Source organism: Crocodylus siamensis, chromosome 12 (genome assembly GCF_052110815.1).
Source record: "Crocodylus siamensis isolate JL-2025a chromosome 12, ASM5211081v1, whole genome shotgun sequence".
In the NCBI taxonomy this organism is placed as follows: Eukaryota; Metazoa; Chordata; order Crocodylia; family Crocodylidae; genus Crocodylus; species Crocodylus siamensis.
In genome coordinates, this window is record NC_143406.1 from 2,699,801 (window position 1) to 2,724,016 (window position 24,216).

General features: G+C 49.7%; 1 protein-coding gene across 1 annotated transcript; it reads left to right on the top strand.

Annotated features, from left to right (window-relative positions):
* The first annotated feature begins 1,732 nt into the window (after nt 1–1,732).
* LOC149854461 (protein-arginine deiminase type-3-like) lies at nt 1,733–22,225 on the top strand. The gene is made up of 16 exons (XM_090023548.1): nt 1,733–1,864; nt 7,331–7,511; nt 8,209–8,281; nt 8,498–8,559; nt 9,378–9,495; nt 10,849–10,974; nt 11,831–12,009; nt 13,365–13,468; nt 14,684–14,795; nt 15,230–15,334; nt 15,774–15,925; nt 17,507–17,651; nt 18,962–19,055; nt 19,528–19,607; nt 20,054–20,179; nt 21,412–22,225. The coding sequence occupies exons 1-16, from the start codon at nt 1,773–1,775 to the stop codon at nt 21,643–21,645; spliced, it is 1,983 nt and encodes a 660-aa protein (XP_089879674.1). The 5' UTR covers nt 1,733–1,772; the 3' UTR covers nt 21,646–22,225.
* Nucleotides 22,226–24,216: the final 1,991 nt, after the last annotated feature.

Below are 24,216 nucleotides of genomic sequence, written 5' to 3' on the forward strand. Positions count from 1 at the left end.
TGTCAAATGGATGGCTTGAGGACTTGCTTGCAAGATAAGGTTCATGGGTGAAGATACCAAGCAGAGGGAGGTCCTCACCTGGCCGGACATAGGCTCCTGTTTCTGCATTTCATTCTTACATAGCTTAGGTAAGTAGCTTCCCACTTGGCTGATGCCCCCATCCTTAGGTCACCCCATGTATTATAGGGGGAAGCAGGGGCTCGGATGCTAGCAGGGGGCAAGCAATCTGATGGCAGCATGCTGCGGTGGTGCACAGTATAACATTACAGCCCTTTGCCCAGGGACTTTGGAAAATGGGAAGTTGTTGCCTAGGGCACTGGCAAATGTTATATGAATCTGCTGCAGCATGTTTTGGCCTCCGCATTTCCTTTGACAACGGCAGGAAACTGCTGCACAAGGGGCTTCTGCTTTGAATGCCTGTCTTACTATGATGCTGCTCTTCAACTTGAAAAAGTCATGGAGGCTAATAACCATTGAGCGGCCAACATGAACTGCAGCTGGAGACCCTTGTGAAGTAATAGCAAGGCTAAACTCCCTGTCTGGAATAAAGAAGAAAAGAATAAACCTGTAATCCCAAGGACAAGGGCTTGGAGGCTGCCTCTAATTTGTTATAGATTGACTCATATGCCTTTCCCCCAGGCACCGATGCACTGAAGGCAAGGCATTATTATTAGCAGCGCGTACACACATGTATATCGTTGCAAATTGACAGGGCGCTTTACAAATGCAGATGAGCCCTGTTCCTTTCCCCTAAAGGGTTTCTAATTCAATTAAGACAAATCAAGAAACACAGAGCACTTAATGGGAAGTCTTGGGTGAGGACGAGCAGGCAGCCTAATGGAGCCAGGAGTTCCTGGGTTTTACTCTTGTGCCGGCTTGCTCCTAGTTTGTCATAGGTACGGAAACAGGTTGCACCAATTTGCCAAGTGCCTGCTAACTCTGGGGCCCAACCGGGGCTACCCAGAGCTTGATTATAACAAATCCTGAGCACCAGCTCTGCTTTAGATGAAAGCAGGGGAGCTGGAGGCCCCTGGCACCTCTAGAAAAATCAAGGGTAGATACTCAAAATGTCTAGGCATTTGTGAAAATAGGAGGTTGTGCCTCAGTTTACCCCAATATAAAACTGGGGTAACAGTATGCCCTCACCTACCCCCCCACCCCTGCCAGGGCACTTGGGATGTACAGATGAGAAGCACCAATGCAAATGTTAAGTACTGAGAAGACGATAGACACATGGAAATATGTGCACCTTCCCCCACTGATTGCTGTGGCAGTGACAGGTCAGGTTTGTTCAAGGGTCATGCTAAATATTTCAAGGCACTGGCTCCTCTTACACCTGCAGTTTCTATCCTGCCAGAGCACAGAGCACCTGCTATGCTTGTGTCGGGCAGCTCTGCACAGATGGCAAGGAGAGGGCCGTGCACCACCTACCCTCAGGGCAGATCGGCAAAAGACACCACATAATGAACCCTCTGCTTCCTCTAAGAGGAAACAAAAGCTCATTTTTCCATCTCAGCCACTGAAGTACCCTGCTAACCTGATGGGAAAGATCTTAGCCTGACATCTCCTGGGCCTCCAACGAGCAGGCAGAGAGGTGTGATTTCAAAAATCTCCAGCTATTCACATTCAATGGGACAGGGGAGAAAGGGGTGTGAGTGAAGGAGGAGTCAGGGGTGGGACACAGTCGATCCTTCTTCATTTAATCATGCTGTGTCTCCTCTCAGTACTGTACACAGCACAGCATTGCAGCTGGGAGAACAGAAGGTACAAGCATGTCCCAACAAAGACTCATCCGGCTGTCTACCCAGCGTCCTACCAGCGCTATCTACGTGCTAGGCACAGAAATCTCCATTGACGTACACGGGTAAGGACTGGGCACTTGAATATCCGCCGGGTTGCCAAGACCCCCGACTTTCCCCAATTGCTTTTGATTTTGTGGGTTTTTAACTGGTGTCACTGGTGAACAGGTGCTGCTCTCCAGTAAGGGGAGAGGGCAGAGAAGGGGTTAAAAAGAAGTAGTGAGGAAATCAGGTGGTTATAGGGATACTGGAAATGCTAGGAGGCAAGATTTCTGCAGTCCCACATCAGCTAGTGAATTGCTAAACAGGTGGAGGTGGCAGCATCTTCTATCAGCTTGCAACGGAGACGTGCTTGTTTCAAGTCTCAGATCTATAGTGGATGAAGCGCTGTACGGCTCCAGGAAAGCCCATACACATCAGGAAAGGACCCAGGCAGGCTGTTCTGCATGTCCAGGCTGTGAAAAAGCTTTGCCTGGGGTTAACTGCTTGCCCCCACAGCTCTGCACTGACATTGGTGTGTATGTTAGTGTTGAGTAAGAAGGGACTTGCCCAAGTCCTTGCACCCAGGCAGTAGGATGCAGGAATTAATGCCTCTAGTTTGTGCTGGGAGAATATGTAGAAAGCTCCAGAGACAAGGAAGCTGCCACTTCCAGGGCTCTCTCCTAGTTAAACCTTGATTTATGCATAACTAGAAGTTATTGTTTTTGTTGTTAGGGTTTTTTGGGGGGGAGGGCAGTAGGTCTGTCTCCCTGTATGTGTATGTGCCAAACCCAGCACTATGCGGTGGTGGTCCCAGATTACTAATTAGGACAACCTCTGCTGCCTGTGTCTTTTATTGCTATATAATAGTATATAAGGGTAGCATCTAGGGCTGAGAAGGAAAGGGGCAGGGGAAACCTATCAAGAGCTCTGTATCCAGTGTCCTAAGAAACCTGTATTCATGCAGAGGGTTGGACCAGAGGACCCTGAAGTCCCTTGTAACCCTCTGAGTCTAAGGCACAGAGTGATTCCAGGAAGAAGGTAAAATTACAATGAATGAACCGGGGATGAGGTTATGGTGCTGAGAACCGCACTCATGTCCCCATGGCTGGCAACCCCCTACCTTTTACATGTACCCCGTTGTGTCCCCGTCCCTTGAAAACTGGGAGTTGCAGATGTGTCTCAACTGAGCGCTGAACTTCCTTGTTTAGGGCCCGGCTGCCTTTGCACTTGTACCCAGGGGGAGGACTCGATCCGTGCTCTGCCCTGTTTGCCTTAAGGTGTGAATGTTTGCTCACGGCTGACGCAATCCATTTTATTCCATTCCTCGCCCTAAGATGCATCACCAGTCCCGGAGAAGTGGGATTCAATGCCAGCTGCCTGGCAGGACACCAGAGGCTGGGCAATCAGGGGTCTGGCTACCATAACTTCCCCTTATCACGCGGAGGGTCAGCTCCCCGGCCAGATTTGAGCTTTGGTACCTTTTGGTTTCAGGTCACCATGGCAAATCTAGCCCAGTCGGTGCAAAGCGGAGGGTGCTGGCTAAGTGCACTGCATTGCTGTCTGAGCACCGGAGGATAAAAGCCTCCTACTGCTACCCATCAGTGCAGTTGCCCCTTCAGCTTTGGTGGCAGCAGCCCAGATTTCAGAGCTGGCTGGGGGTCAAACCCCAGTGACAAAACCCAGTTTGGGAGGAAGAGCATTATATAGCTAGTGGCTATTTGGTGGCCTGTTTTAGGGCTGCCTGACTGGCTGCAGGAGTCTTGTGGTCCCTGGGCTCCTGCTTGGCCCATGCTCCCCTTATTGCTCTGGGGGGTGGGTCTGGTCTCCCTCTCCCAGCTGCTTCTCCTACCCCCCGTGTCAGGTAATGGGTCAGTGCGATGCACAGCACAGGCAAGCAAAGGCAAGTCCTGGGCCACATGGGTGTATGGAGGGAAGTGGAAATGCAGTGCAGCGGGGCACCGTGTGCCTGCTCCATGAACCAGCCAGGCCCTGCTTTCCTTATCCAGTCTCATTCTGCATCCCTGGGTCCCCAGCCAGGCCGATCCCAGACCTTTCTCAACAGGTGCATTTATTTTAGCCAGCCACCACAGGCCCAGCTCAAATCGGGGCTCCTCGCCCAGTGCTGTACCTGCACAGCAAGAGGCTGCCTGTGGCTCAGTGTTTGCAGTCTGAGCAGACGAGAAGAGCCAGAGGGCAATTATTGCGATGTCATGGCTGGGTAACTCTCACGCAAGCAGGAAACACACAACTGCCAGTGGTTTTAGGCAGAGCCAGCCGTTGAACCGTGCCTCCTGAGTGCCATCACGCACCCTGAATACATCTTTCAAGTCCCAGCACAGCTCTGCAGACCTGGCATTTGCTCGCCTGACTTCTTTCTCCCTCTTTTACTCTGGCTTTAACTCCTTCTCTTCCCTGACTTCTCATTCAGACGCCAGCAGAAAGCCTGCTTGAGTGCAGTCTGTGCCACCCCTGTACAAAAGGCTTTAAACAACTCTCTTTCCGTCACCACTCAGCCCTTCCCTATAGCTTTCCTTTTTCTGGGAGGATAAAGACTCCCCGAGCTCCTCTGCAGGCGGTCTGGTAGGACAGCAGCATTTGCAGACTATGCAGCTATAGCTACAAATCCCCTACAAGCAACTGGCTGGGTTTAAATCCTTTAGACAATGCAGAAGACAAGCTCCACCTGGGTTAGAAAGAGAAAGGGCAAAGGGTTTAAATTGCTGCTCCTTGTGTTTCCTTTCCTTTGGTTTACATAGCAATTACATGGCAGGGCTGTTGCTGACAGCGGTGCCCTGTGCTAATGCCCCAGCTCCAAACATTAAGGCTTTATGTTCAGAGAAGGGCCAGGCTTGCTATTGATTATGCCATTATTTCAAGACCTTCTTGGCTCATTCACTCAGATCTAATTGGCATTGCAGGCTCTTGCAAGTTGATTGCAACGTATGGTGTCTACTCAAAGTCCCAGCTCCTGGAGTCAGGGGATTAGGTGAGAAGGTCAGCTATGCACTGGGTTTTTGTTTTGTTTTTTAAATGAAAGTTTCTAGGCCTGATGGTTGCAGAGAGAAACCCCGAAGTTGTGCCTTAAGTGCACCACCTGGCTGGGAAACCAGAAGGCAAAGGATTATTACCTTTTCAATCTTGTTATTTTTAAACCAAATCTCATGAGGTTTGCAGGCCTGGTCCCTGTTGCTGAAAGGCCTCTGCTACCACTGCTAGGTGCATAATGTCTGTGCACGCAGCAAGAAGCAAAATGGTAAACCCCACAAAGTTGGAGGGCAAAGTTTCCTACATGCCAATGGGGCAGCGCTAAGTCATAAATCAGAGAGAAGTAGGGCTGGAAGGGATTTCCAGAGGTCATCTAGTCCAACCCCCTGACCTGACTGCCTCCCTACCTGACCTGTCGCCTCTGGGCACCAGATCTCAAGAGCCATCAGTATCAAATACCCAGGGATGGCTCTTGCATTCAGAGGATGGCATCTGTGCCTTGCCAAGTATGCAAGGCAGAAACCAAATCTCAGGAAGCAAGGTGTTGAAGGTGGGCACAATGGAAACTTGCAGCAATGAAGCAAGCAAACAGACCACTTTGTAACAGGGAAAAAACTTTGTTTAATCCCTGCCCGTCAGTGCCATGACGGTACATCAGGTGCTCTTAGTCACACTTAGTGTTTTGCTGCTCAATGCCTTGATTGATTGTGGATGGTGACTAATATTTAGCTATTGACTGTGCAATTTAATGAGTCTTCCGGGGGCTGGAAAAGCAGAAGACGGGCATGTACGAGTTGTTCCCATCCACTGTCTTAAATGCAAATCTAGCCATCCTCCCCAGTGCAGCTAGGAATCAGTAGGAAAGAAATCCTGATGAACAAGGCTTCTTCTCTGGGGATAATCCTTATAACAGAAAAGCAAAAAAAGGTAAAGGAAACACAACTCTCCACCCTGGGGTTCAGCTCAGTCCTGCAGGACCTGGGAGCAGATCCTCACCAGTCCAAGACCTCCCCTCCAGGCTGTGACCCACGCAAGACAAATCCCTTGTTTGCTAGCTGCCGATCAAAGGCTGGCATGGTAGGATGTTGAACTCACGCAAGGGATCGATGCAGCCCTTTGCATGGGGGTTGTTCTCCGAGAGCTGTGCCTTTAGGACGCCCATCTCCCTCCTGACCTCATGCCGATGTTTGGCAGTACAAGCCTTGACTTGCCGGGTAGCCGGCACGGAGGAGCAGGACCGTCAGAAAATGAGTCTTGGATCACCCCGGTCCATCTTGTACCGGGAAGTTTCTTTCTACCCGTTTGCAACATCTTGCTTTCCAAAACGGCTTCCGCATGTGGCAAGGCGCGGAGCTCTTCTTACGGACACGGTGTTCCTGGCTGCTGGGCAGACAGTAACCCTCACCCTGCCCACAGACACAACTCGGAGATGGCGACTAATGAGAGTGAGGAGGAAACATAATTTCCTTGCGACAAACTGGGGCTGCTTAAGGTGACGTGCATGGCATTTCCCTATTGCCTTCCTAGTAAAAGAGCCTCGTGGGCTGCTTTTGTTTGGCAAGAAGGTTGAAAATGTGAGCGCCGGTCCACAAAGACTGATGTCGCCAGCCAAATCCACTCTGCCTCAGGGTGCATTTGGCTTTGAAATAGGCCCTGAGCTTTCATACAATGTGGATGCAGCACTGTCTTGGCTAATTATGGGCAAAGCATTCAGGGTCTCAGTTGCTCATCTGGAGGAGGTAGGTCACAGCACAGCCCTGTCTCAAGTGCTTGGATAATGCACTAAAGAGAGTGGGAGTGTATAAATACCTTACCTTACACTGTGGAGCTGTTTGAAGGTGTATAAATACCTTCCAATAAAGGAAAAAACATACTTTGTCTAGAGTCTTCCAAGCTGCTCTGGAAGCCAACGTGACTAGGTGTAATTGGAGGTGAAAAGACACCAATGACATTAGAAAGCAAGCTGAGAGCAGAAAGCAGCAGGTTTATTAGTGGAATTAGCCACCTGCCATTTAGCAGTGTGAACATGGAGCATTGCCTTTCAACATCCTGCCATTGCATCCATGCCAAGGGGAATGGGGCCAAGCTGCTAGCTAAAACCTCTTCCGTATTTTTCATTTGGGGTTCAATGAACTGTTTGACCTGCCAAAAACCTTGATCTAAGCTGGGTGCAAGATAGCAGTAGAGGTGTAGACAGGTAGTAGACACAGTGCCAGGAGACGATGCACAAGAGTATCTAGTACCAGTTTGTAGGATTGGTGTAAATCCTTATCCATTGCCTATAGCTATGCCCTCGTACAGCAAACGTTCACCGTAAAATGTCAGGGAAAGAGCTGCCTACAGCCATGCCAAAAAACAAGTCAAATGAAATTAGCCTCCTTTATCAAGGAGGCTCTCCTGCAGGTTATTGTGGGTGCCAGATGTTTCATAACAAAGTTCGGCTTGCTTCTGAAGTCCTTTGCTTAAAACAGGAGCAATCACATGCCCTGAGCCTATGGAAACCAGGTGATTTTCAAGGTGTTTCACAACTTCTGGCTCTGCCTCTAACGAAATTTCCATCTCAGCTCAGCCCCAAAAGATGCCATGTGGTTTGATGCCCGAGGAAGCCCTGGCGTCGACGTCTACATTGTCCACACCCCTCAGCCTATGCAGATGCCAGCAAGCGAGCCCAGATGGCCCCTCAGTGCCGGAGCGGAGGTGGTGGTAACTATGGGAAGGCCAAGCGACGATGTCGATGATCATAAGGTGGGTTGGTCTTGCAAGGGAGAAGCATCTATATGGAGGAAGAAGAGGAAACTTCCTTGTGTGCCCGTGTTGTGAAGGCGGCTAACGGCATACTGGGCTGCATTAATAAGAGTTTCTTAATAGAAAGAAATGTTGATCTGGTTCTGAACCAGACAAAAGGGAGCTTAATGAGAGTCAGCTTTGGAGTTAATTGCTGCCTCTAGGCTAGCAAGGTCCTCCCCTCACCTGCAGCGTGCAGGTGTTTGGAGCCCTTGGGTATGAATGTTCCTGTTCGCCTCCTCGTTGGCTGGGGTAATATGAGCTGGAAGCCCATGTCATTGCAGCAAGCTGATCTTGTTGCTTTGTTCCAATGAATGCATTATTTTGATGTTGTTATCTTGACTGCACTCATTTCTGAGGAAGCAACACAGGGGTTGGAGGAGCCGACCCTCAGGGTCCCAGACACTCCTATGATGCTGTGACTCCACTGGGACCCATTGTGCTATGCAGTGAAGACCCATGAAACAGGAGACAGACCCAGCCTTGATGAGTTTATAGTCTAAATCAAGACAACAGGCTGGTTGGGATAAAAAGTGTGAATCCCCACTCTATAGAGATGGGATAGCACTAGGCCAGCTGACTGTGCCCATTCGGCGATAAGCAATAGTAGAAATGATGGTGTGCCGACAACAGCAGTGACTGGACAGCATCTTTGCAGGTTCGGATACTGTACTACGGGAAGGATGGGCAGACTATGTTGCAGAAAGCCATGCTGTACCTCACCTGTGTTGGTAAGCAGAACCGCAGTGCAATAAAATCTACCCGACAGAATAACTCCTTCTCTGGGATGGGGAGAGCGACAGCCCCATGTTGCCCTGTGGCAGTGTTGCCTGCAGAGGTATGCAGATGCCCACAATGCAGCATAAAAGGTTCCTTGCCCCGAGGGAAGATGGTTGGGTCCTGTTCATAGGTACCACTTGGGTTTTCTTTCTCTTGTGACATTGCAGAAGTGTCCCTGGAGGCTGACACGACTCGCAGTGGGACAGTGCAGAAGAAAGTAACAGATAAGGTAAGGACCGTTCATCTCTATACAGGGTCTTCGTAAAGTCCTGGTGCACTTTTAAACTTTAATAACTTAGGTTGTGCACCAGGACTTTATGAAGACCCCATACAGAAGCAGTACAAGAGAGCGCAATAGGCTGTGCAAGCTTCGAACCTGTCATCCCAGGGCTGCCCCACAGAGTTATGAGCATAAAGGATACAGCATGAGGAGAGGACGAGTCCCAGAAGCAAAAAAAACCCAACAACCTAACTTCAAGGATCCAAAAAAACTCAACCTCTGAACTATTTGAAATACTTAATATGACTCTTCCAACCACTAGCGATCATCCCTGAAAGGGGTTGGTGGCCCATGGCATGGCTATGGAGAGGTCTCCACAACCCTGTCTGTCCACACAGATGAGGTTCTCACCATTTCTTAAAAGTCTAGGAGTCCATGATTGAACACATTTTTCTGCTGGATCTAGTTTATCAACAGTTTGAGTTCAAGGGTCTCAATTATCTACATTCCCAGTGAAACTTGCTTAAATGAGAAATGAAGTAATTTTGATGCCAAAAAGTTGGGTTCTTGGCCCCTATGGTGGAATTCAAAACACTGGATGCAGATCTTTGGGAGACCTGGGGGTGGGCAAGATGGAGATGCACATCTGGATTTTGCAAGGCTTCCAGCTGCTGGGCGAGTCATACTTTCTGTGGGGCGAGTTGCATCACGGGGATGTCTTTTTGGCTTTCACTACTGTGGTTGCAGGTGAAAGCATTTGGGTCCGGGCCTCTGCTCTCTTAGTTTTCTTATCTGCTCTTAGTTTGCTTTTTGGTTTGCTTCTCCAGAGAAATTGGACTTGGGGGCCAGGTGGGCAAGGAGCCGTTTTGCTGGTGAACTGTGACAAGGATGACCCAACGTCTAAGACCATGGACAATAAGGATCAGCGCGTGCAAACTTATAAAGGTATTTTGCTGGGGAGGTGAAGGGTGGCAACACCAAGCATGACTCCCAGCAAGGTCTACAGGCTCCTCTTAAAGCCAGGCTTAGTTTTCCACCATTTGCTGCCATTAGGGCTCTCTTGGAAATACCCCAGGGAACCCTTTATCTGCTTCAGGTATTTCTGTGAGATCATAAGAACACCATAAGGATGTGAAAAGTGTTAGACCTGTAATCCTTCATTTGAAGCCACTCAACTAGTGACCTACTGGCAGTTCAATAAGAACGTCCCAGGTTGAGCTAAGTGTCAACTAGCAGACGCTCTCCATTTCAGCGAAGCCAGCTGTTAGCTGCCTTTTGTGCAAGCCCCTGTTCAGATATACAGGGGCTGACTGCACATTTTGATGCAGCCAATCTAAAGGCATAAATGCCAGGAGCATTTAGTAGGGGAATTTCATAGCTACACACACTCCATATCCTCCTTCTTTCCTGTGCACCCAACTGCTTCTAGTTTTGAGTGGTCAGGAGTCCCGTCTGATCTTCAGCTCTCTGGGAAACAAGAAGCATATGGATTAACAGTGGAGCTTGTAGCTGTTCCTAACCCACATCACACAGCTCCCCAAGAGGGAACACAGCATCGGCTTGCGGGGAAGAAAGAAAAACATTGATCCAGCGTTTTGAACTCACAACTACATATGACTTCAATTTTTCTCCTCTAGGAACAGTCCCAGCAAAAGCAAAATTCCCCTTTTTGGCAATCACGACTCATAGTAGAGACGACATCTTATTAGACCAGCAAGACTTTTGCAAAAAAAAGTCTTTTTTTGCAAGCTTTTGGGCACAAATACCCTTCAACAGGCACAGAAAAGATAGTAAGAGTTCTGGATACTTCCCCCTTTTTGGTGCCCTCAATGCACGCGTGATAAGCCCCCGGAGATACTAGATAGAGCAACTGAAGTTGCACCTTAAAAAGAACATCGCTCAGCACTTACAGCATTTCTGGAGCTGTTTGAAGACAAAATTACAATATAGGAAAATTAAAAGCAACTCAAGGCAGACAAATTTTAAATTCCTGGTTTGAAAGGAGTCCGTTTTGCTACTCATATTCTCACTCTATATTGTAGCTGGTCGAGAAACCATTTGGATGAAACACGTGTCTTTTGATTTGTTGGAGCTCGTGTAGAAGGACGCAGACAGTGCAGCCCCCAGATCCAGGGAGGTCAATGGACTAAGGGTGATATGCTGTAGCTGAGCTGCTGGCCTCCTATGTGTTTATCTGAATTCAACATTCAGTTCCCGAGGTTTTGCTGGGACGAATCCAAAAGCTGTCACTTCTTAATTAGACTTATTCTTTTCTCCTTGATCTGCTTTCATGCTCAGACCTCAGGGACATGTCACTCATGGTCTTGAGAACTCGGGGCCCGGGTGCAGTTTTTGCCAATCACAAGTTGGTTCTTCACGTTTCTGGGTCTGACGCTGATAAAGTAGGAGTCTTCTATGCTCACAGTGAGTACTCAGCCTTTCTTGGGCTGCCCTTGCCCCGAAATGAAAGACCCAATGCAATATGCTTTGAGAGCCTACGTTTCTCTCCACCGTAGCTCTGTGCCCAGTCCATCAGCTATACTAAAGCAACACACCACACCCCAAATGGGACAGGGTGGGAGTTAGGTGGGTTCGCCTATCTAGTCGAAAGAGCTTCCCCTCTCTCCTCCATGGGGGTTGGTTTAATAGGAGCAGGAACAAGATGTCAATCTGCAGCGAGATGAGCTGTGCCATTGCCAGGGCTTCACTCCCAGAGGTCAGTGCCCTGCATCCGAGTGCAGCCCCGCAGCCTTTACACCTATGCCCCAGCCTGGCAAACACTTACGCAACTTGATGGTGCGTTTTGCTAAGAGGTTGGACAGTGCATTTGCATGGCATGGTTTGGATGAAGATGTTCCTGCTTCAGGCAGGGGCTTTGACTAAATGACCTATGGAAGTCCCTTCCAGCCCTATACATCTGTGATTCAAAGTGTTTCCATCCAAGCCTGACAGTTCTTCATGGGTTTAGAAGGGATGTCTTAGTGCAAGGATGTTTGCTCTTTCCAGTGGGAAGCAGTGGTCTCACCCAAGGTCTGGAGGGAGTGCAAAGGTGAGCTTTGCACCCCAGTACCCTCCTGCCCCACAGCTGAGGGTCTTGGCCAGAACACAGCCCAGATGAGGCGATTCAGCAGTCAAGTCTCTCTGAAGCCCAATAGCTGGTGGGCCCCAGGAGGAGATCCTGGAAGCTTGACCTGTGGACGATGGGTACGGCTGGGTGACTTCTGCATAGGATGCGCAGAGCGGTTCCCCCAAAACTTACAGCTCACTGTTTCCTTCTTAGGCAACGAACTGGTTGAGCAGCACACGCACATCCTAGGACCAAAGAAGCTCTTCTACGTGGTGGAGCATGCCCTCGGCGAGGAGGAGCACAGGTTCTACGTGGAGGGGTTGGCCTTCCCAGATGCCGACTTTTCCGGGCTGGTTTCCTTGCACGCCACAATGCTGGATACCTCACTCAAGGTACAATAAACCGACGTGCAGACTAGGTCTGTATGTCCAGGCTGGACTGAATGGAGCTTCTGCAATGGCTATAGCTTTAAAGATGCAACTACACCCCTGCATGCGTCATTGAGTACTATTGCATTACATTTGTGCATGGCTCATGGGCATCTAGGATTGAACCTACAACCTCTGGATGTTAAAACATGAGCTTCTGACTCAACTGAAATACTCCCCAAGGTCAGGGTCAGCCAACGCTCATCTGCTTCTGTGGTAGATGGACCACACACATGCACACAAGAGAGGACAAAGTGATACAGGGAGTGGAGGGTGGGATTACAATCATGGGTGGTGAGAAACTTGTGGCTCCTTCCCCTGATCTCTCCCAGAGCAAGGTGCTTCTGCTGAGACCATGCACCGGTTGAGGGTTTTCCTGTTGCTGCTGGGCCCTTGCTCCCAGCCTGCCAGCGGGTATTGGCATAGCCCAAGAGGAAAAGCTGCTCCTGCAGCGGCTCACTGAAGGGTGCAGGGGAGAAGAAACAGAAACTAGTTCTTAACCAGAATAGACCCCAACCCCTGTCTAATCTGCTTTTCTCCCAGTGCCCATAAAATAGCCAGTGTGAATGTGGTGCCCCGCATCAACAGCCAAACAGGGTAGGTAAGCATGGTCTCGCTTGTGCTATGCTTTCCCAATTAGCACCGTCTCCATGGTCCATTAGGATTAACTACTTTCGATAGCTTCCTAAGCAAGGCTACTGCAGGAGGAGGAAGGTGGCAGCTGTGACAGTTTGGAGATGCATTAGGAAGGGATCCAGAAAGGACAGTAAAGTTGGTGATACGTACTAGAGCTCAAGGGATGAAATGAGGAGGGAGACTGAGGATGCCTAGGACATATGGTGAACAGTGACCTAGAACCAATGGCTGGAAGATGAACCAAGCTCTGAAGCTCACACCAAACAGAAAGTCCCCCAACTGCTCCTGAGCTGGCAGATGAAATCCAAAAATATATTAAATAAACCCACTAGAGCCAGCCAGTGGAGTCCTCATTCTTGCCAAAATGACAGAAATATTGCTTTAGCATTAGAAGTCATTGGGCCAGCCCTTGTTGTGGGGCCATTACACTGGAAGGGGACGGCTAGACCTGAACCTCCCCTACCTCCAGGCAGAGGTTTTAAATCTTCCTGCAAGAGGCTTTAAACTACAGCGAGCGAGCAGAGTCTGCACCAGGGAGCAGAACTAAGAGGGATGCAAGTCCCCACGACAGCCAGCGTGGAGGAGGTGGCAGAGGACAAATGCAAGCAGGCATCTTTCACTTGCTCCAGGTATTTGGAGGCTTGACTCTTCCCTTGTCTGTCTGCACTTTGCTCCCTTAATAGAGTCTCCCCGAGACCCCGATTTTCACAGACACCGTTGTTTTCCGCGTGGCTCCCTGGATAATGACCCCCAACACTCTGCAGCCCCTGGAGATCTACGTCTGCAGGTGAGGGCAGGAAAGGGCAATTACCGTGGGGGGTGGGGGCAGCTTTTTACAATCAAGGTCCAATCCTGCCAGGGGCCGAGCCCTCTGCTGTCAGTCCAGCAAAGCATTTAAAATGCTTACGCTCAAGAGGGGAGGAATCCTATTGGCATCAAGTCACTCTGTCGTCTCTCCAGAGCAGACTGGATAGGAAGAAGCATCCTGAAGAGAAAGCTTCTGCGGGGATGGTGATCCTGACCTCCCGTTGCAAAGCACTTTAAGACCAACAGATGCAAAGTGCTAGATAAGAGCAGGGTGCAATTGGTACAACTAGGCTGGGACTTCTTGGGTTCAATTTGGGTAGACCTTAAATGATCAGGAGCTTTCCCTGGAAATGCTTGACTTCAGCCTAGCTAGTCCCTCATGCCCAGCCTTAGGGTCATAGAAAATGAGGGTTGAAGGGACTCAGGAGGTCACTTCTAGTGCAACCACCTGCTCAAAGCAGGACCAGCCTCAGCAACATCATCCCAGCCACGGCTTTGTCTTGTCAGGTCTTAACCTCCAAGGATGGAGACTCCACCACCTCTCTGGGTATCTTGTTCCAGTGTTTTATTATCCTCCTAGTGAGAAACTTTTCCTTAATATCCAGCCTCAACCTCCCTTGCTGCAGCTTGAGCCCATTGCTCCTTTGGTCATCTGCACCACTGAGAACAGCCCAGCTCCATCCCCCTGTAGGGAGTTGAAGGCTGCTATTAAATGGCCCCTTGGTCTTCTCTTCTCCAGACTAAATCAGCCCAGTTCCCTCAGCCTCTTCTCATAAGAGAACCATTTTCATTGCCCTCCCCTGGACTATCTCCAATGTGTCCACATCCTTTCTGCAGTGGGGGGCCTGAACCTGGACACAGGACTCCAGATGTGGCCTCCCCAGTGCTGAACAGAGGGGAAGAATCACTTCTGTGTCTCAAGGTTGTCCAGAGGGGCCCAACTAGCCAGGGATAGGTGGAGAAGCTCAATGAAACAAAAATATTCCCTCCCAACTCACAAAAAGAGGTGTTTGACTATGGTGGTGCAGGAAACCTCCTGGATTACTAGTGGATTAATGAGGCATGCCCAATTAGTGCCCCACTGTTTGACTCGAGCCTGTTGGGGAAGTTCCCAAGTTTACTGGGGGGCGGGGAACAAGAAAGAAAAAAAGTCTTTCCTTAGTCCCGGCCTCACTTGCTCCCCGCTCCTTTCCAGTTTCAATGACAACACCGATTTTGTCGAGGCCATAAGCAAACTTGCCCAGAAAACCAGGTGCAAGCTGACCATCTGCCCAGAGCTGGAGAACCAGAATGACAGCTGGATCCAGGTACCACCGCGTGGGCTGGGGAAGCCGGACACAACTAGGTCTCGAGAAGCCATGTTATGCTTGGGCACAAAGTCCCCACGGACCGATCCGGCAACATTTGGTGCCCCTTCATACAGACATCAGTAATCCTGTACGACGCAAAGCCAGGGGGAATTAGAAGCCTAAATCTCTGACATGCCACGCTGCGTTAGCAGTGCTCCGAAAGGAAACCGTGACATTCAAAGCCAGAAAAGTGAAATATGATGAATGTTGCTCTAAAAATAAGCTGGCCTCTGTGCTGAAGGGAAGAGCAGGTCTGTTCTCTGAGCTGCCAAGACAGGGGCTGTTAGGGATGGCACAAAGGGGAAAGTCCAAAGCCCAGTGAAATCAAAGGGAGTGGGTTTTGGTTCAGGTCCTGTATTGGCTTACATAGTAATTCTGCTCCTCTCTGGTAGGACGAGATGGAATTTGGCTACGTGCAGGCACCCCATAAGACATTCCCTGTGGTCTTCGACTCTCCCAGAAACGGGGGGCTGAAGGGCTTCCCCAAGAGCATCTTGGTAGGTGACTTGCCTATTGCTTTCAGCCCTGAACATCGCTGGCAGCTTCCTGACATCTAGAGATGCAGCCAGTGGCTTTGAAGGGTCTGCAATTAACGCTAGACTCAAATGCTGCTGATGCAGGCAGGTGTTCAGAGCTGATTTTCTTTAGAAAACTCCCTCAACCTGTGTTCGTCCCAGCTCCAAGTCCACCGCCTGCCCTCTATGCTATGGTGCGTCTCACATAGCCACGCTGGAGTGCACATTTAGCACCCAAACCAGATGCCTGGCATTGCAACCGCTTCTGCTACGGCCTGATGAAATGTATCCCTAGGGAGCAATGCTGGCCCAAGACCTTGGCACCACAAGTCCTGTTTGGATGGCAGCAAATTGGTGATCTAATTTTGTTGTTGTCTTAGGAAGGGGGCAGAGGAACTAATTAAGTCTTATTCCCTGCAAGGGCCCTGATTTTGGCTATGTGACTAGAGAACCTCTGAGGAACGGAATTTCTAGCCTTGACTCCTTTGGAAACCTTGAAGTCAGCCCTCCCGTGAAGGTCAAAGGGAAGGAATATCCTTTGGGGAGGATCCTTATTGGAAGCAGCTTCCCCAGGTGAGAGGAGCGAGGGCAATTTTGAATGGTGGATGCGGATGTGGCAATGGGACAAAGTTTCACTTGCTATAGTGTGGAAAGGTGCATCAGTGCAGAGGGAGCTCTAGATCCTCTGTGTAGAGATGCCTGTAGGAAGCGATACAACCTATTATATTGCTTGTAGGAAGCGATATAACCTACCAATATAACCCCAGAGAGTACCAAATTGCTCATTCAGCTGTAAATAATATTCTTTCCTATATCTAGTGCTATAGTGTAACACTTAATACCTCCAAAAACTGCCTTCCTTGAGCATCTAGGAGCTCAGCTCTGGACCAGAGCCCCATGGTGCTAAGCAACAAGATGCTCCTTTCCTCAAGAGCCTGCAAAAGTACCTGCACCACCTTTATTCACAGATACTGCCACAGAGTATTGTCACTTAATTGAACCACCTAATCCACCTCTTAGTGGACATCCCTTATTTGATGTCCTGTAACCAGTATCCGCAACAGCTGTTATGAAATATCTGATGAGCCGAAAAGCATGTGTTCAATAAGGATGTCAAGGCTCAGCCCTTTGAGGACCAGTCTAATCTGGTACCTGCGTTACTTTTTTCTCTCTGTGCGGATGCAATTTATCACTACAAACATTGGGGGCAGAAGCATCGATCGTCAGCATCATTTACTGATCCTTGAGCTCTGTACGGCAGTGCCACAGAACAGCTCAGCATCTCAGGGAGCCCCTTTTAGCACCCGAGGGGGGTACCTGGCCTTTCAGCCAAGTCCTTCACAAGCTGCACACCTGCCCACGTCCTTTGGAAGTTGCGCACCTGCCCCATCTCTCCGGAGCAGCTCCTCAGTCCCACTCTTTGTAGACAGCAGCGGCTCCCAGGTGCCCCCCAGACTGTTAACAAAACTCAACAACTAAAGTGCAGCTTATCTCAGACTCATTTCTACAGTGCTGCAGGCTCCTGCCCCACAGGGTTACTTCTCTGGAACTTCTTTACAAGGCCCGAGGCCACAGGCACAAGCTGCACTCCCGTCCCACATATGCAGTTCCTTTAGCTACAACCGAGCTGGTGCCAGGTGAAGGCAGCAGGGCAGGATCCTCACTGTGCCCTGCTTTTACACTATCTGCTACCTCCCCACCCCTGGTCTGTATTTGAGGGGGACAAGTGCTGCCCCACCCCATTCCTCCAGCAACTCTCACCCCAGTGACTGGAGCCACATCCACCTGTTCCCCCACCCTGGCCGCCCCAGTTAGCTGGGAGGAGCATGGGGCTGAAAGATGCAGCCCTTATATTTGCACAGGCATGCAGCAGAGCATGCTACTGGGAGCATTCCCATTGCTGCCTTGGGCTCTCTATTCCCCTCATCCTCCTAATCAGCTCTTCCATGCACCTGTTGCAGCTTCAGTCATCATCATGCTACTCACCTGTGCTGAGAGAAGGTGCCCAGGATCCTAGCCAGGTCTCTCCAGGGCCTTGCAATTCCTTTCCTTGCAGGAGCAGGGGTCCCAGCACCTGAGTTCGGCTCCATCTGCCTTGCATATAGACTGTCGCTAACCAGAGTTTGGGTTTGCTTCTTCCCCTTTTGTGGCTAGGGTTGGTGGCAGGAGGATGACCAAGGTCGTCAGGGACTTCCTCTATGCCCAGAGGGTGCAGGCCCCGGTGGAGCTCTTCTCAGACTGGCTCTTGGTGGGGCACGTGGATGAGTTCCTGAGCTTTGTCCCGGCCCACGACAGACAGGTACTGGTACCCCAGCCTCCACACCCTCTCCATAAGCCTGCATCAGGACCGTGCCAGGCCCCAGGCAAGCTACGATGTGGCTCGGCTTTAACCTCCAAAGCTCTGTGAGCCCTGCAGCAGCCTGGCTCTTGGTCTGGGAGTAGGGTATCTATCCAAGCATGGGCTGGGTGTTTTTTCTCTAAATGCAAGGGCAAGGGAGAGCCACCGGACAAAGCTGAACTCTGCTGACCACTCAAGGGGTACAGGGGAAGGGCATGGCTTTATCATGGCAATGAGACCACAGACTTGAAGAAACTACCTGGCATGAGGCACCTGCCTCTCAATCAGATGGCAAAATAACATAGAGGAACATGGGAGATGCATTTCCACCAGCAAAGAAGGGGATTGGGAGCCCTTTGCGTTACAGCTCCCATGGCACCATTTGCACTCAGAAGCAGGCTGCCGAGTTGTTTCTCTGACTTCCCCACCCCCCTTCATCTCTGCAAGGACATTCATAGAAGATTGCCCTGATGATGTCTTAGCCTTTCTTGTGAGCACCAGAGCAGAGAAACGGGGGGAAGCTGGGTGTAACCAACCAGAGAAAGCATTTTGTTTGCCCAGTAAGGAATCTGAGGTAGAGCGCTTGGCTTATCACAGAGACGAGGATATTTTAAGGGGTGACCATATAATCCCAGAAAATGAGGGTGTGAAGGGACCCCAGGAGGTCACCTCTATTCCAACCCCCTGCTCAAAGCAGGACCAGCCCCAACTACATCATCCCAGCCAAGGCTTTGTCTAGCCGGGTCCTGAAAACCTTCAAGGATGGAGACTCCCCAACCTTTCTGAGGAACCTGTTCCAGTGCTTTACTACCCTCCTAGGTCTTTCCAACCTAATACCCAACCTAAATATCCAAGTTAATATAATAATATCCAACCTAAACCTCCCTTGCTGCAGCTTGAGCCCATTGCATCTTGTCTTGTCACCTGCCCCCACTGAGGTCAGCCCAGCTCCATCCTCTTTGCAGCCCCCCGGCGGGGAGCTGAAGGCTGCTATTCAATCCCTCCGTCTTCTTCTGCAGACTACACAAGCCCAGTTCCCTCAGCCTCTCCTCACCAGTCATGTGCCCCAGCCCCACAACCATTTTCACTGCCCCCCACTAGCCTCTCTCCCTACTGCTAGGACTCCAGTTGCTCCAGAGCACGTGTGGAATAAGGCTGCTAATCTGGGGTGCTTGTACACATGCCGAGTTTTCAAAAGGATGGCAAGTGAGGGTTCAGACAGGGGAACCTGAGCCAGACCTGACACTGAACTGACTTGTCTCTCTTGTCAGGGATTTCGGCTCCTCTTAGCCAGTCCCAGCGCCTGTTACAAGCTCCTCAAAGAAAAGCAAGAAGAGGGCCATGGAAAGGCCCAGATGTTTGAAGGTAGGATGGCGCAGCTTCACGTATGATAATAAACCACCCAAAGCTTTCAACCTTTTGTGAGCAGGGCTGTACCGCAAGGCTGTGTAATGGGCACAGAGGGGTTGTGTGTGGCTGGCTATAAAGCAGTTTGGATAGAAAATTGGATTCTGTTCAATTTTGGAATAGGAACATTTTCTCCAGAAACCCAAACTGGAACAAAACCTTTAGTTCCCCACAGTTCTTGTGGGAAAGGGTGAGGGGCTGGGAGCTAAACCTGGACAAAAGTGAATAAAAATTGAGGCATTTATTCTATTGGACATCCCCAGGGAAAACTTTGTGTGCATCAACCCCTGAGTGTGAGTTATAGGTTCCCCACTCACAAAGGCTACAGACCCTCTTGTCTAAGTTGTGCACAAGTTATATGTATGGCCCTGTTTTAGTGCCTGACTTCTCATTCATTTCTTCTTGGGTGATTCTTCCCCTTTGATTGCAGGCCTAGAGAATGTTCCCAAGAAAACTATAGAAGAAATTCTAGCCGATGAAACCCTCAGGAAGGAAAACGATTACTTTCAGGTACAGACATGAGACAAACATAGGGGAAGACGTCAGCAAGGCTGCTACCAGGCTGAAAGCAGATGGAGACTGTTGTGGACTAGAGCGAGATTGCCGTTATTCGAAATACATGCAGCGAAACTCCAAACTGGACTTGTGATTTGGGGGGGTTTGTCATGTAAATGGGCTTGTTGTGAATCAAGACACACCTATGCTGTGCTCCCAGAGGAATAAGTGAAAATGGGTCATTTGCAGAGGGCAGGAAAGGTGCCTCTACAGCATCTCTATGGTCCTAGCTCTGTTCAAGGCAGGACTCTCTCTCTCCAGACCTCATGTGCCACATCTGCACTTAAAAATGTCCAATGGGGGTTATTCCACAATACGCCTTTGCTGATCTTCCTTGTCCTAGGGCAGTCTAGAAAAGGTGCAGTTTCTTTCCCTTCTGTAATTCCTTCCTCCCTCTGCAGAGTTGTATCGACTGGAACAGGGACATCCTGAGACAGGAGCTCGGCCTGAGTCCGAAGGACATCATTGATATTCCACAGCTCTTCAATATGAAGGATAACCAAGCTGAGGCCTATTTCCCAGACATGGTAAGGAAACTGGGGACTGGGGTGTCCTTCAAGGACTGGCCACTGAAAAAAAAATGGATTAAACTTTGCCAAAGACAAAACCCATCTTCATTGCAATGGGGAGCCCATCTTCCCAGACAGGTCCTGGCCTCAGCGGATATCCCCTTTAACAGTGCTGCCAAATCTCATGATTTTTTTATTCCATTCTTGCAATACTCCAATTGTCTTTGTAAAGACTCAGCTGCTGGAGTCAAGTGAACACCCCAGGGATATCTGCTTGTACTTAATGTCTCTAGCTCTTATGTATGTGGAGGAAAACTAGCAAATCTGAAGTACCATTATAGCTTACAAGTGAGGAGCAAATCATATTTATTTAAAACACACACAAACTATATATATATATATATATAAAACAAAGCCATGATAAAATTATGTAACTGTTTATGATGGCTTTGTTTTAAGGAAAGGGGGGCTTGTGATCTTTCAACACTTAGCTGTCCATTGCCTTAAGAAATAATACCTGCCTCTGATGTCCTGCTTTTCACTGGCAGCTTTCAGTGCTCTCCAACTCATTATCATCATTCCCATTTTACAGATAGGGACACCAAGGCCCTAAACCTTGGCTGCTAGGCACCACACTAGTAAGCTGGTTTGAGAATGATGTGACAGTTAAAACTGGATCCTAAATGGTGCTGTACAACCCATCCGTGAAGAGTGGTGCCTCATATCTCAGCACAGCAAAATTATCTTCTCTCTGAGGTCTCAGCAGATGACTAGATCCTCAGTTTCCACTACCTGTAGTCTATTTTCCATAAGAACGGTGACAGTATCCTCTACTTGATGACAAAGCCCAATCTAACTGGCTCAGGCAAGACCAGGCAACCAAATCCTATTTTACATCAGTTAGGAACCGTAAAAACTGCCTTGGTTGCTGCTCCCAGCTGCTGAGTTGTAATTTAACAACTAAACTGCATTGCTTCCCTGACGTTACCTTTTCCAAGGAGACAACACGCTAGCCTTTAAAAAAATCTCAGTCCTGGAGAGTAGTTCAAGCCAAACTCCAGGGTGTTTGCTGCCTGGTGGACTGGAGATGGATGAATTGCACCAGGCTGGATGTCCTCGCAGGCATCCTTGGTACAGGGAGCCTTGTCTCTCTTCCAGCACAATAGTTATACATTTACCAGCGCTTATGACCTGTTCAGGCATCATGTCGAGGTGCATGTTCATCCTTTCCCGGTCTCTCCCGGCTGCAGGTGAACACGATAGTCTTGGGGAAGGACCTGGGCATCCCCAAGCCTTTCGGGCCCATCATCAATGGGCAGTGCTGCCTGGAAGAGAAGGTCCGCTCCCTGCTGGAGCCGCTGGGCCTGACCTGCACCTTCATCAATGACTATTTCACCTACCACGAGTGGCAAGGGGAAGTCCACTGCGGCACCAACGTCCTCCGTAAACCCTTCTCCTTCAAGTGGTGGAACATGATCCCCTGAGCAGGGGGCATTTAAATGCTGACCTGCTCTCAGCACTTTACGAGGGAGCGGAAGATCAACTCACATTTTCCAAGAGTTTGCTTCACCCAGAGCCAGATTTGTACTTATAGTAAAAAATACCACTTTCTACGGGAGCCCAGGGGTTACAGACCCTGCTGTGAAAGCCCCACCTACTCCTGAGCCTGCTGCCTTTCATCCCAACTGTGCTGCACACGTCGGGCACCTGAAATCACTCCCAGCCAGCTGCCTGATTGTCCCCTTCCTAGACTTACTACCTCCCACCAGTTTGTCTTGTCATGGAAACTCATGAGATCTTGGACCTTTAAAATCGGGTGCGATCTCATTTATTATCACTAATTCAGTGCCTTGGTTTGCGGCATAGTATCAGACTAGCTTACTTGTAATCGTTCTCATATGCAAAATAGAAAAGCATTATTAGCCCCACTTTACTGATGAGAAAACTGAGGCTCAGGTTCTCAAAGCTGTCAAGGTGCCCTTGGCTCTTGAGGACCTGCGTCTTAGCGAGTTCCCGAGTCTCGCAGGCAACAGGCCAGACTCAGAAACTAAATAAAATGTCGTGTCCCGGTTCAGCCGTCCGACTGGGGGACTTTCCTTTCATTTTGTTGCAACTCTCAAGGCGTCGTCTTGCTACGGGTTGGAGTGAAACCAAAATATTTCACAGAAGTAGGGCCGCCAGGTGCTCCTACACTCTTCCACCGGGTGGTTAAGCTACCAGCCTGGGACGAGGAAGATGCAGGTTCAATGCCGTTGTCCGATTCAAAGCAGGTTTTCACTTCAAATCACGCAGATTCAGCACAGCCCCTGTCTCCCACATGCCAAGCCAGTGACCTACTACCAGCAACTTCTTGCCTCCCTCAGTCCCTCCCCACTTTTTTTTTAGCTTTTGCAAAACAGCCAAATTGCTTGAAATGGGCCCATGCTGCAAGCCGACACTTCTGCTACCAAAAGGTATGTTCAGGGGAGCCCTGACGTCGGCACCCGATTTTTCACCCTCGTTGCTCCATGAACAGCCTTTAAGAGCTGCGATTATTCAAGCGTGGTCTTAGCACAAATATGAAGCTTTAAAAATCATTTTTATCATGAAGAACTCTGTTGGTCCTTAGGGCTGCTGCTCTGTTTTGATGTTGCTGCTTTTCCCAACTTGGAGGCCTGGCACTGTTATTTCTCAACCGCAGATTTGAATCTAGGGGGTGGAAATCTCTGTTTGGCCAGAAGAGCGCTGAGCTGCTGGCAGCTGACTACTGAGAAGTATTATGTTAAGTCTGAGAGCTCTCATGTCACCATGCACTTAAGCTTTGAAAAGCAAACGCTTTTCACTGCCAATCCATAGATACTAGTCAGCCTCCAGCTCCTTAAAAAATTGCAGCTCATCTTCCTTGTCTTTGCCAAGGGGAAAGAGGGGTGCTCTTACCTGTGCCAGCCGGCCGACGGGTCAGTTCTAGTGACAATTAGGACCTTTCCCATACAGCACAATTCATCTTCATAGAGCACTGGGATGGGGTAGCAGAGGGGTGTGTGCATAATTAAGCCCTCTTGTTCTCTGGTTGTGCTTGGCAAGAATAAGGGATTTAATATAAGAGCTACCGGTCCTTGAAAGTGTCCAGAAAACAGCACAGGATGTCTTGGATGGACTGCAGGGCTGTGCAACACAAACAGCAAGTGCCTTGGACCCGATTCCCCTTGGACGCTCCTTTTGATCCTTCAGCTGGTGAATCCTGATTTACATCAACAGAAGGAAAGACTCCCTCCCTCCCCCATGCATTTTGGAAGAGACTTGAGAGAGGAAACTGGGTTGTTAGTTGTAGCTGTGTTGGTCTAAGGACACAGGCAGGCCAGGTTCTTCGGGGAGATGTGATCCCTTTTATTAGAGTAACTGAGTAGTTGGAAAAAAGTTCTTAGCAAGCTAGACTCCCTATGCCTGGGAGAGGAAAGATGCTGTTGATGATGCACTGCTGCCCTCTGATGGCAGATGCCATGTGGGGCTCACCCTGGGCTGCAAGCAGGAGCAGGCTCTGGTTCATCCCATGTTGAAGCTGGATGTGTGTGGGCTTTAGGGAGATCCGTCCAGCCCAGTCAATCCAAGTTGCAGTGCAGCCAGGGCGTACCTCCCTCTCTCATCAGCCTGGAAAGTCCATTTCTGTCCCACTGACTTTTCTCCTTCTCAGTATGATCCCCACCACCGTCCTGCTGCGAGCTGGAGCTGCCTCCAGAAGCAGCAAGCTCCCAGGAGTAGCTTTTCCCCTGCCAGCATTTCATGCCAGCTGCCATCCTCCCTTGCACTGCAGGGTGTATTGGGTCAGCTGCTTGGCCCACCACCGGATCCAAGCAGCTTCCTGTGGCTTATAGGGTGCACACCTCCAAGACATGCAAGCACAAGCCATGCTTAAGTGTCTCAGTGATGCAGCAACCCTCTTCTCCATCTTGAGCATCACGATCACTCGCATCACCTTGAGAAAACTGGCTCTCTCATGACACTAGGCCTTCTACAGATGGTGCTACAATAGGCCCACAGAAGCTACCAGGCTGGGTCAGTGCAGGGTCCATTTAAGA

Excerpts from the sequence above, each read along its gene's own strand:
- LOC149854461 (XM_090023548.1), top strand. The coding sequence starts at position 1,773 with ATGTCCCAACAAAGACTCATCCGGCTGTCTACCCAGCGTCCTACCAGC. Across the intron at positions 1,865-7,330 it reads ATCTCCATTGACGTACACGG|CTCAGCCCCAAAAGATGCCA; the intron begins GTAAGGACTGGG and ends TTTCCATCTCAG. Across the intron at positions 7,512-8,208 it reads ACGATGTCGATGATCATAAG|GTTCGGATACTGTACTACGG; the intron begins GTGGGTTGGTCT and ends GCATCTTTGCAG.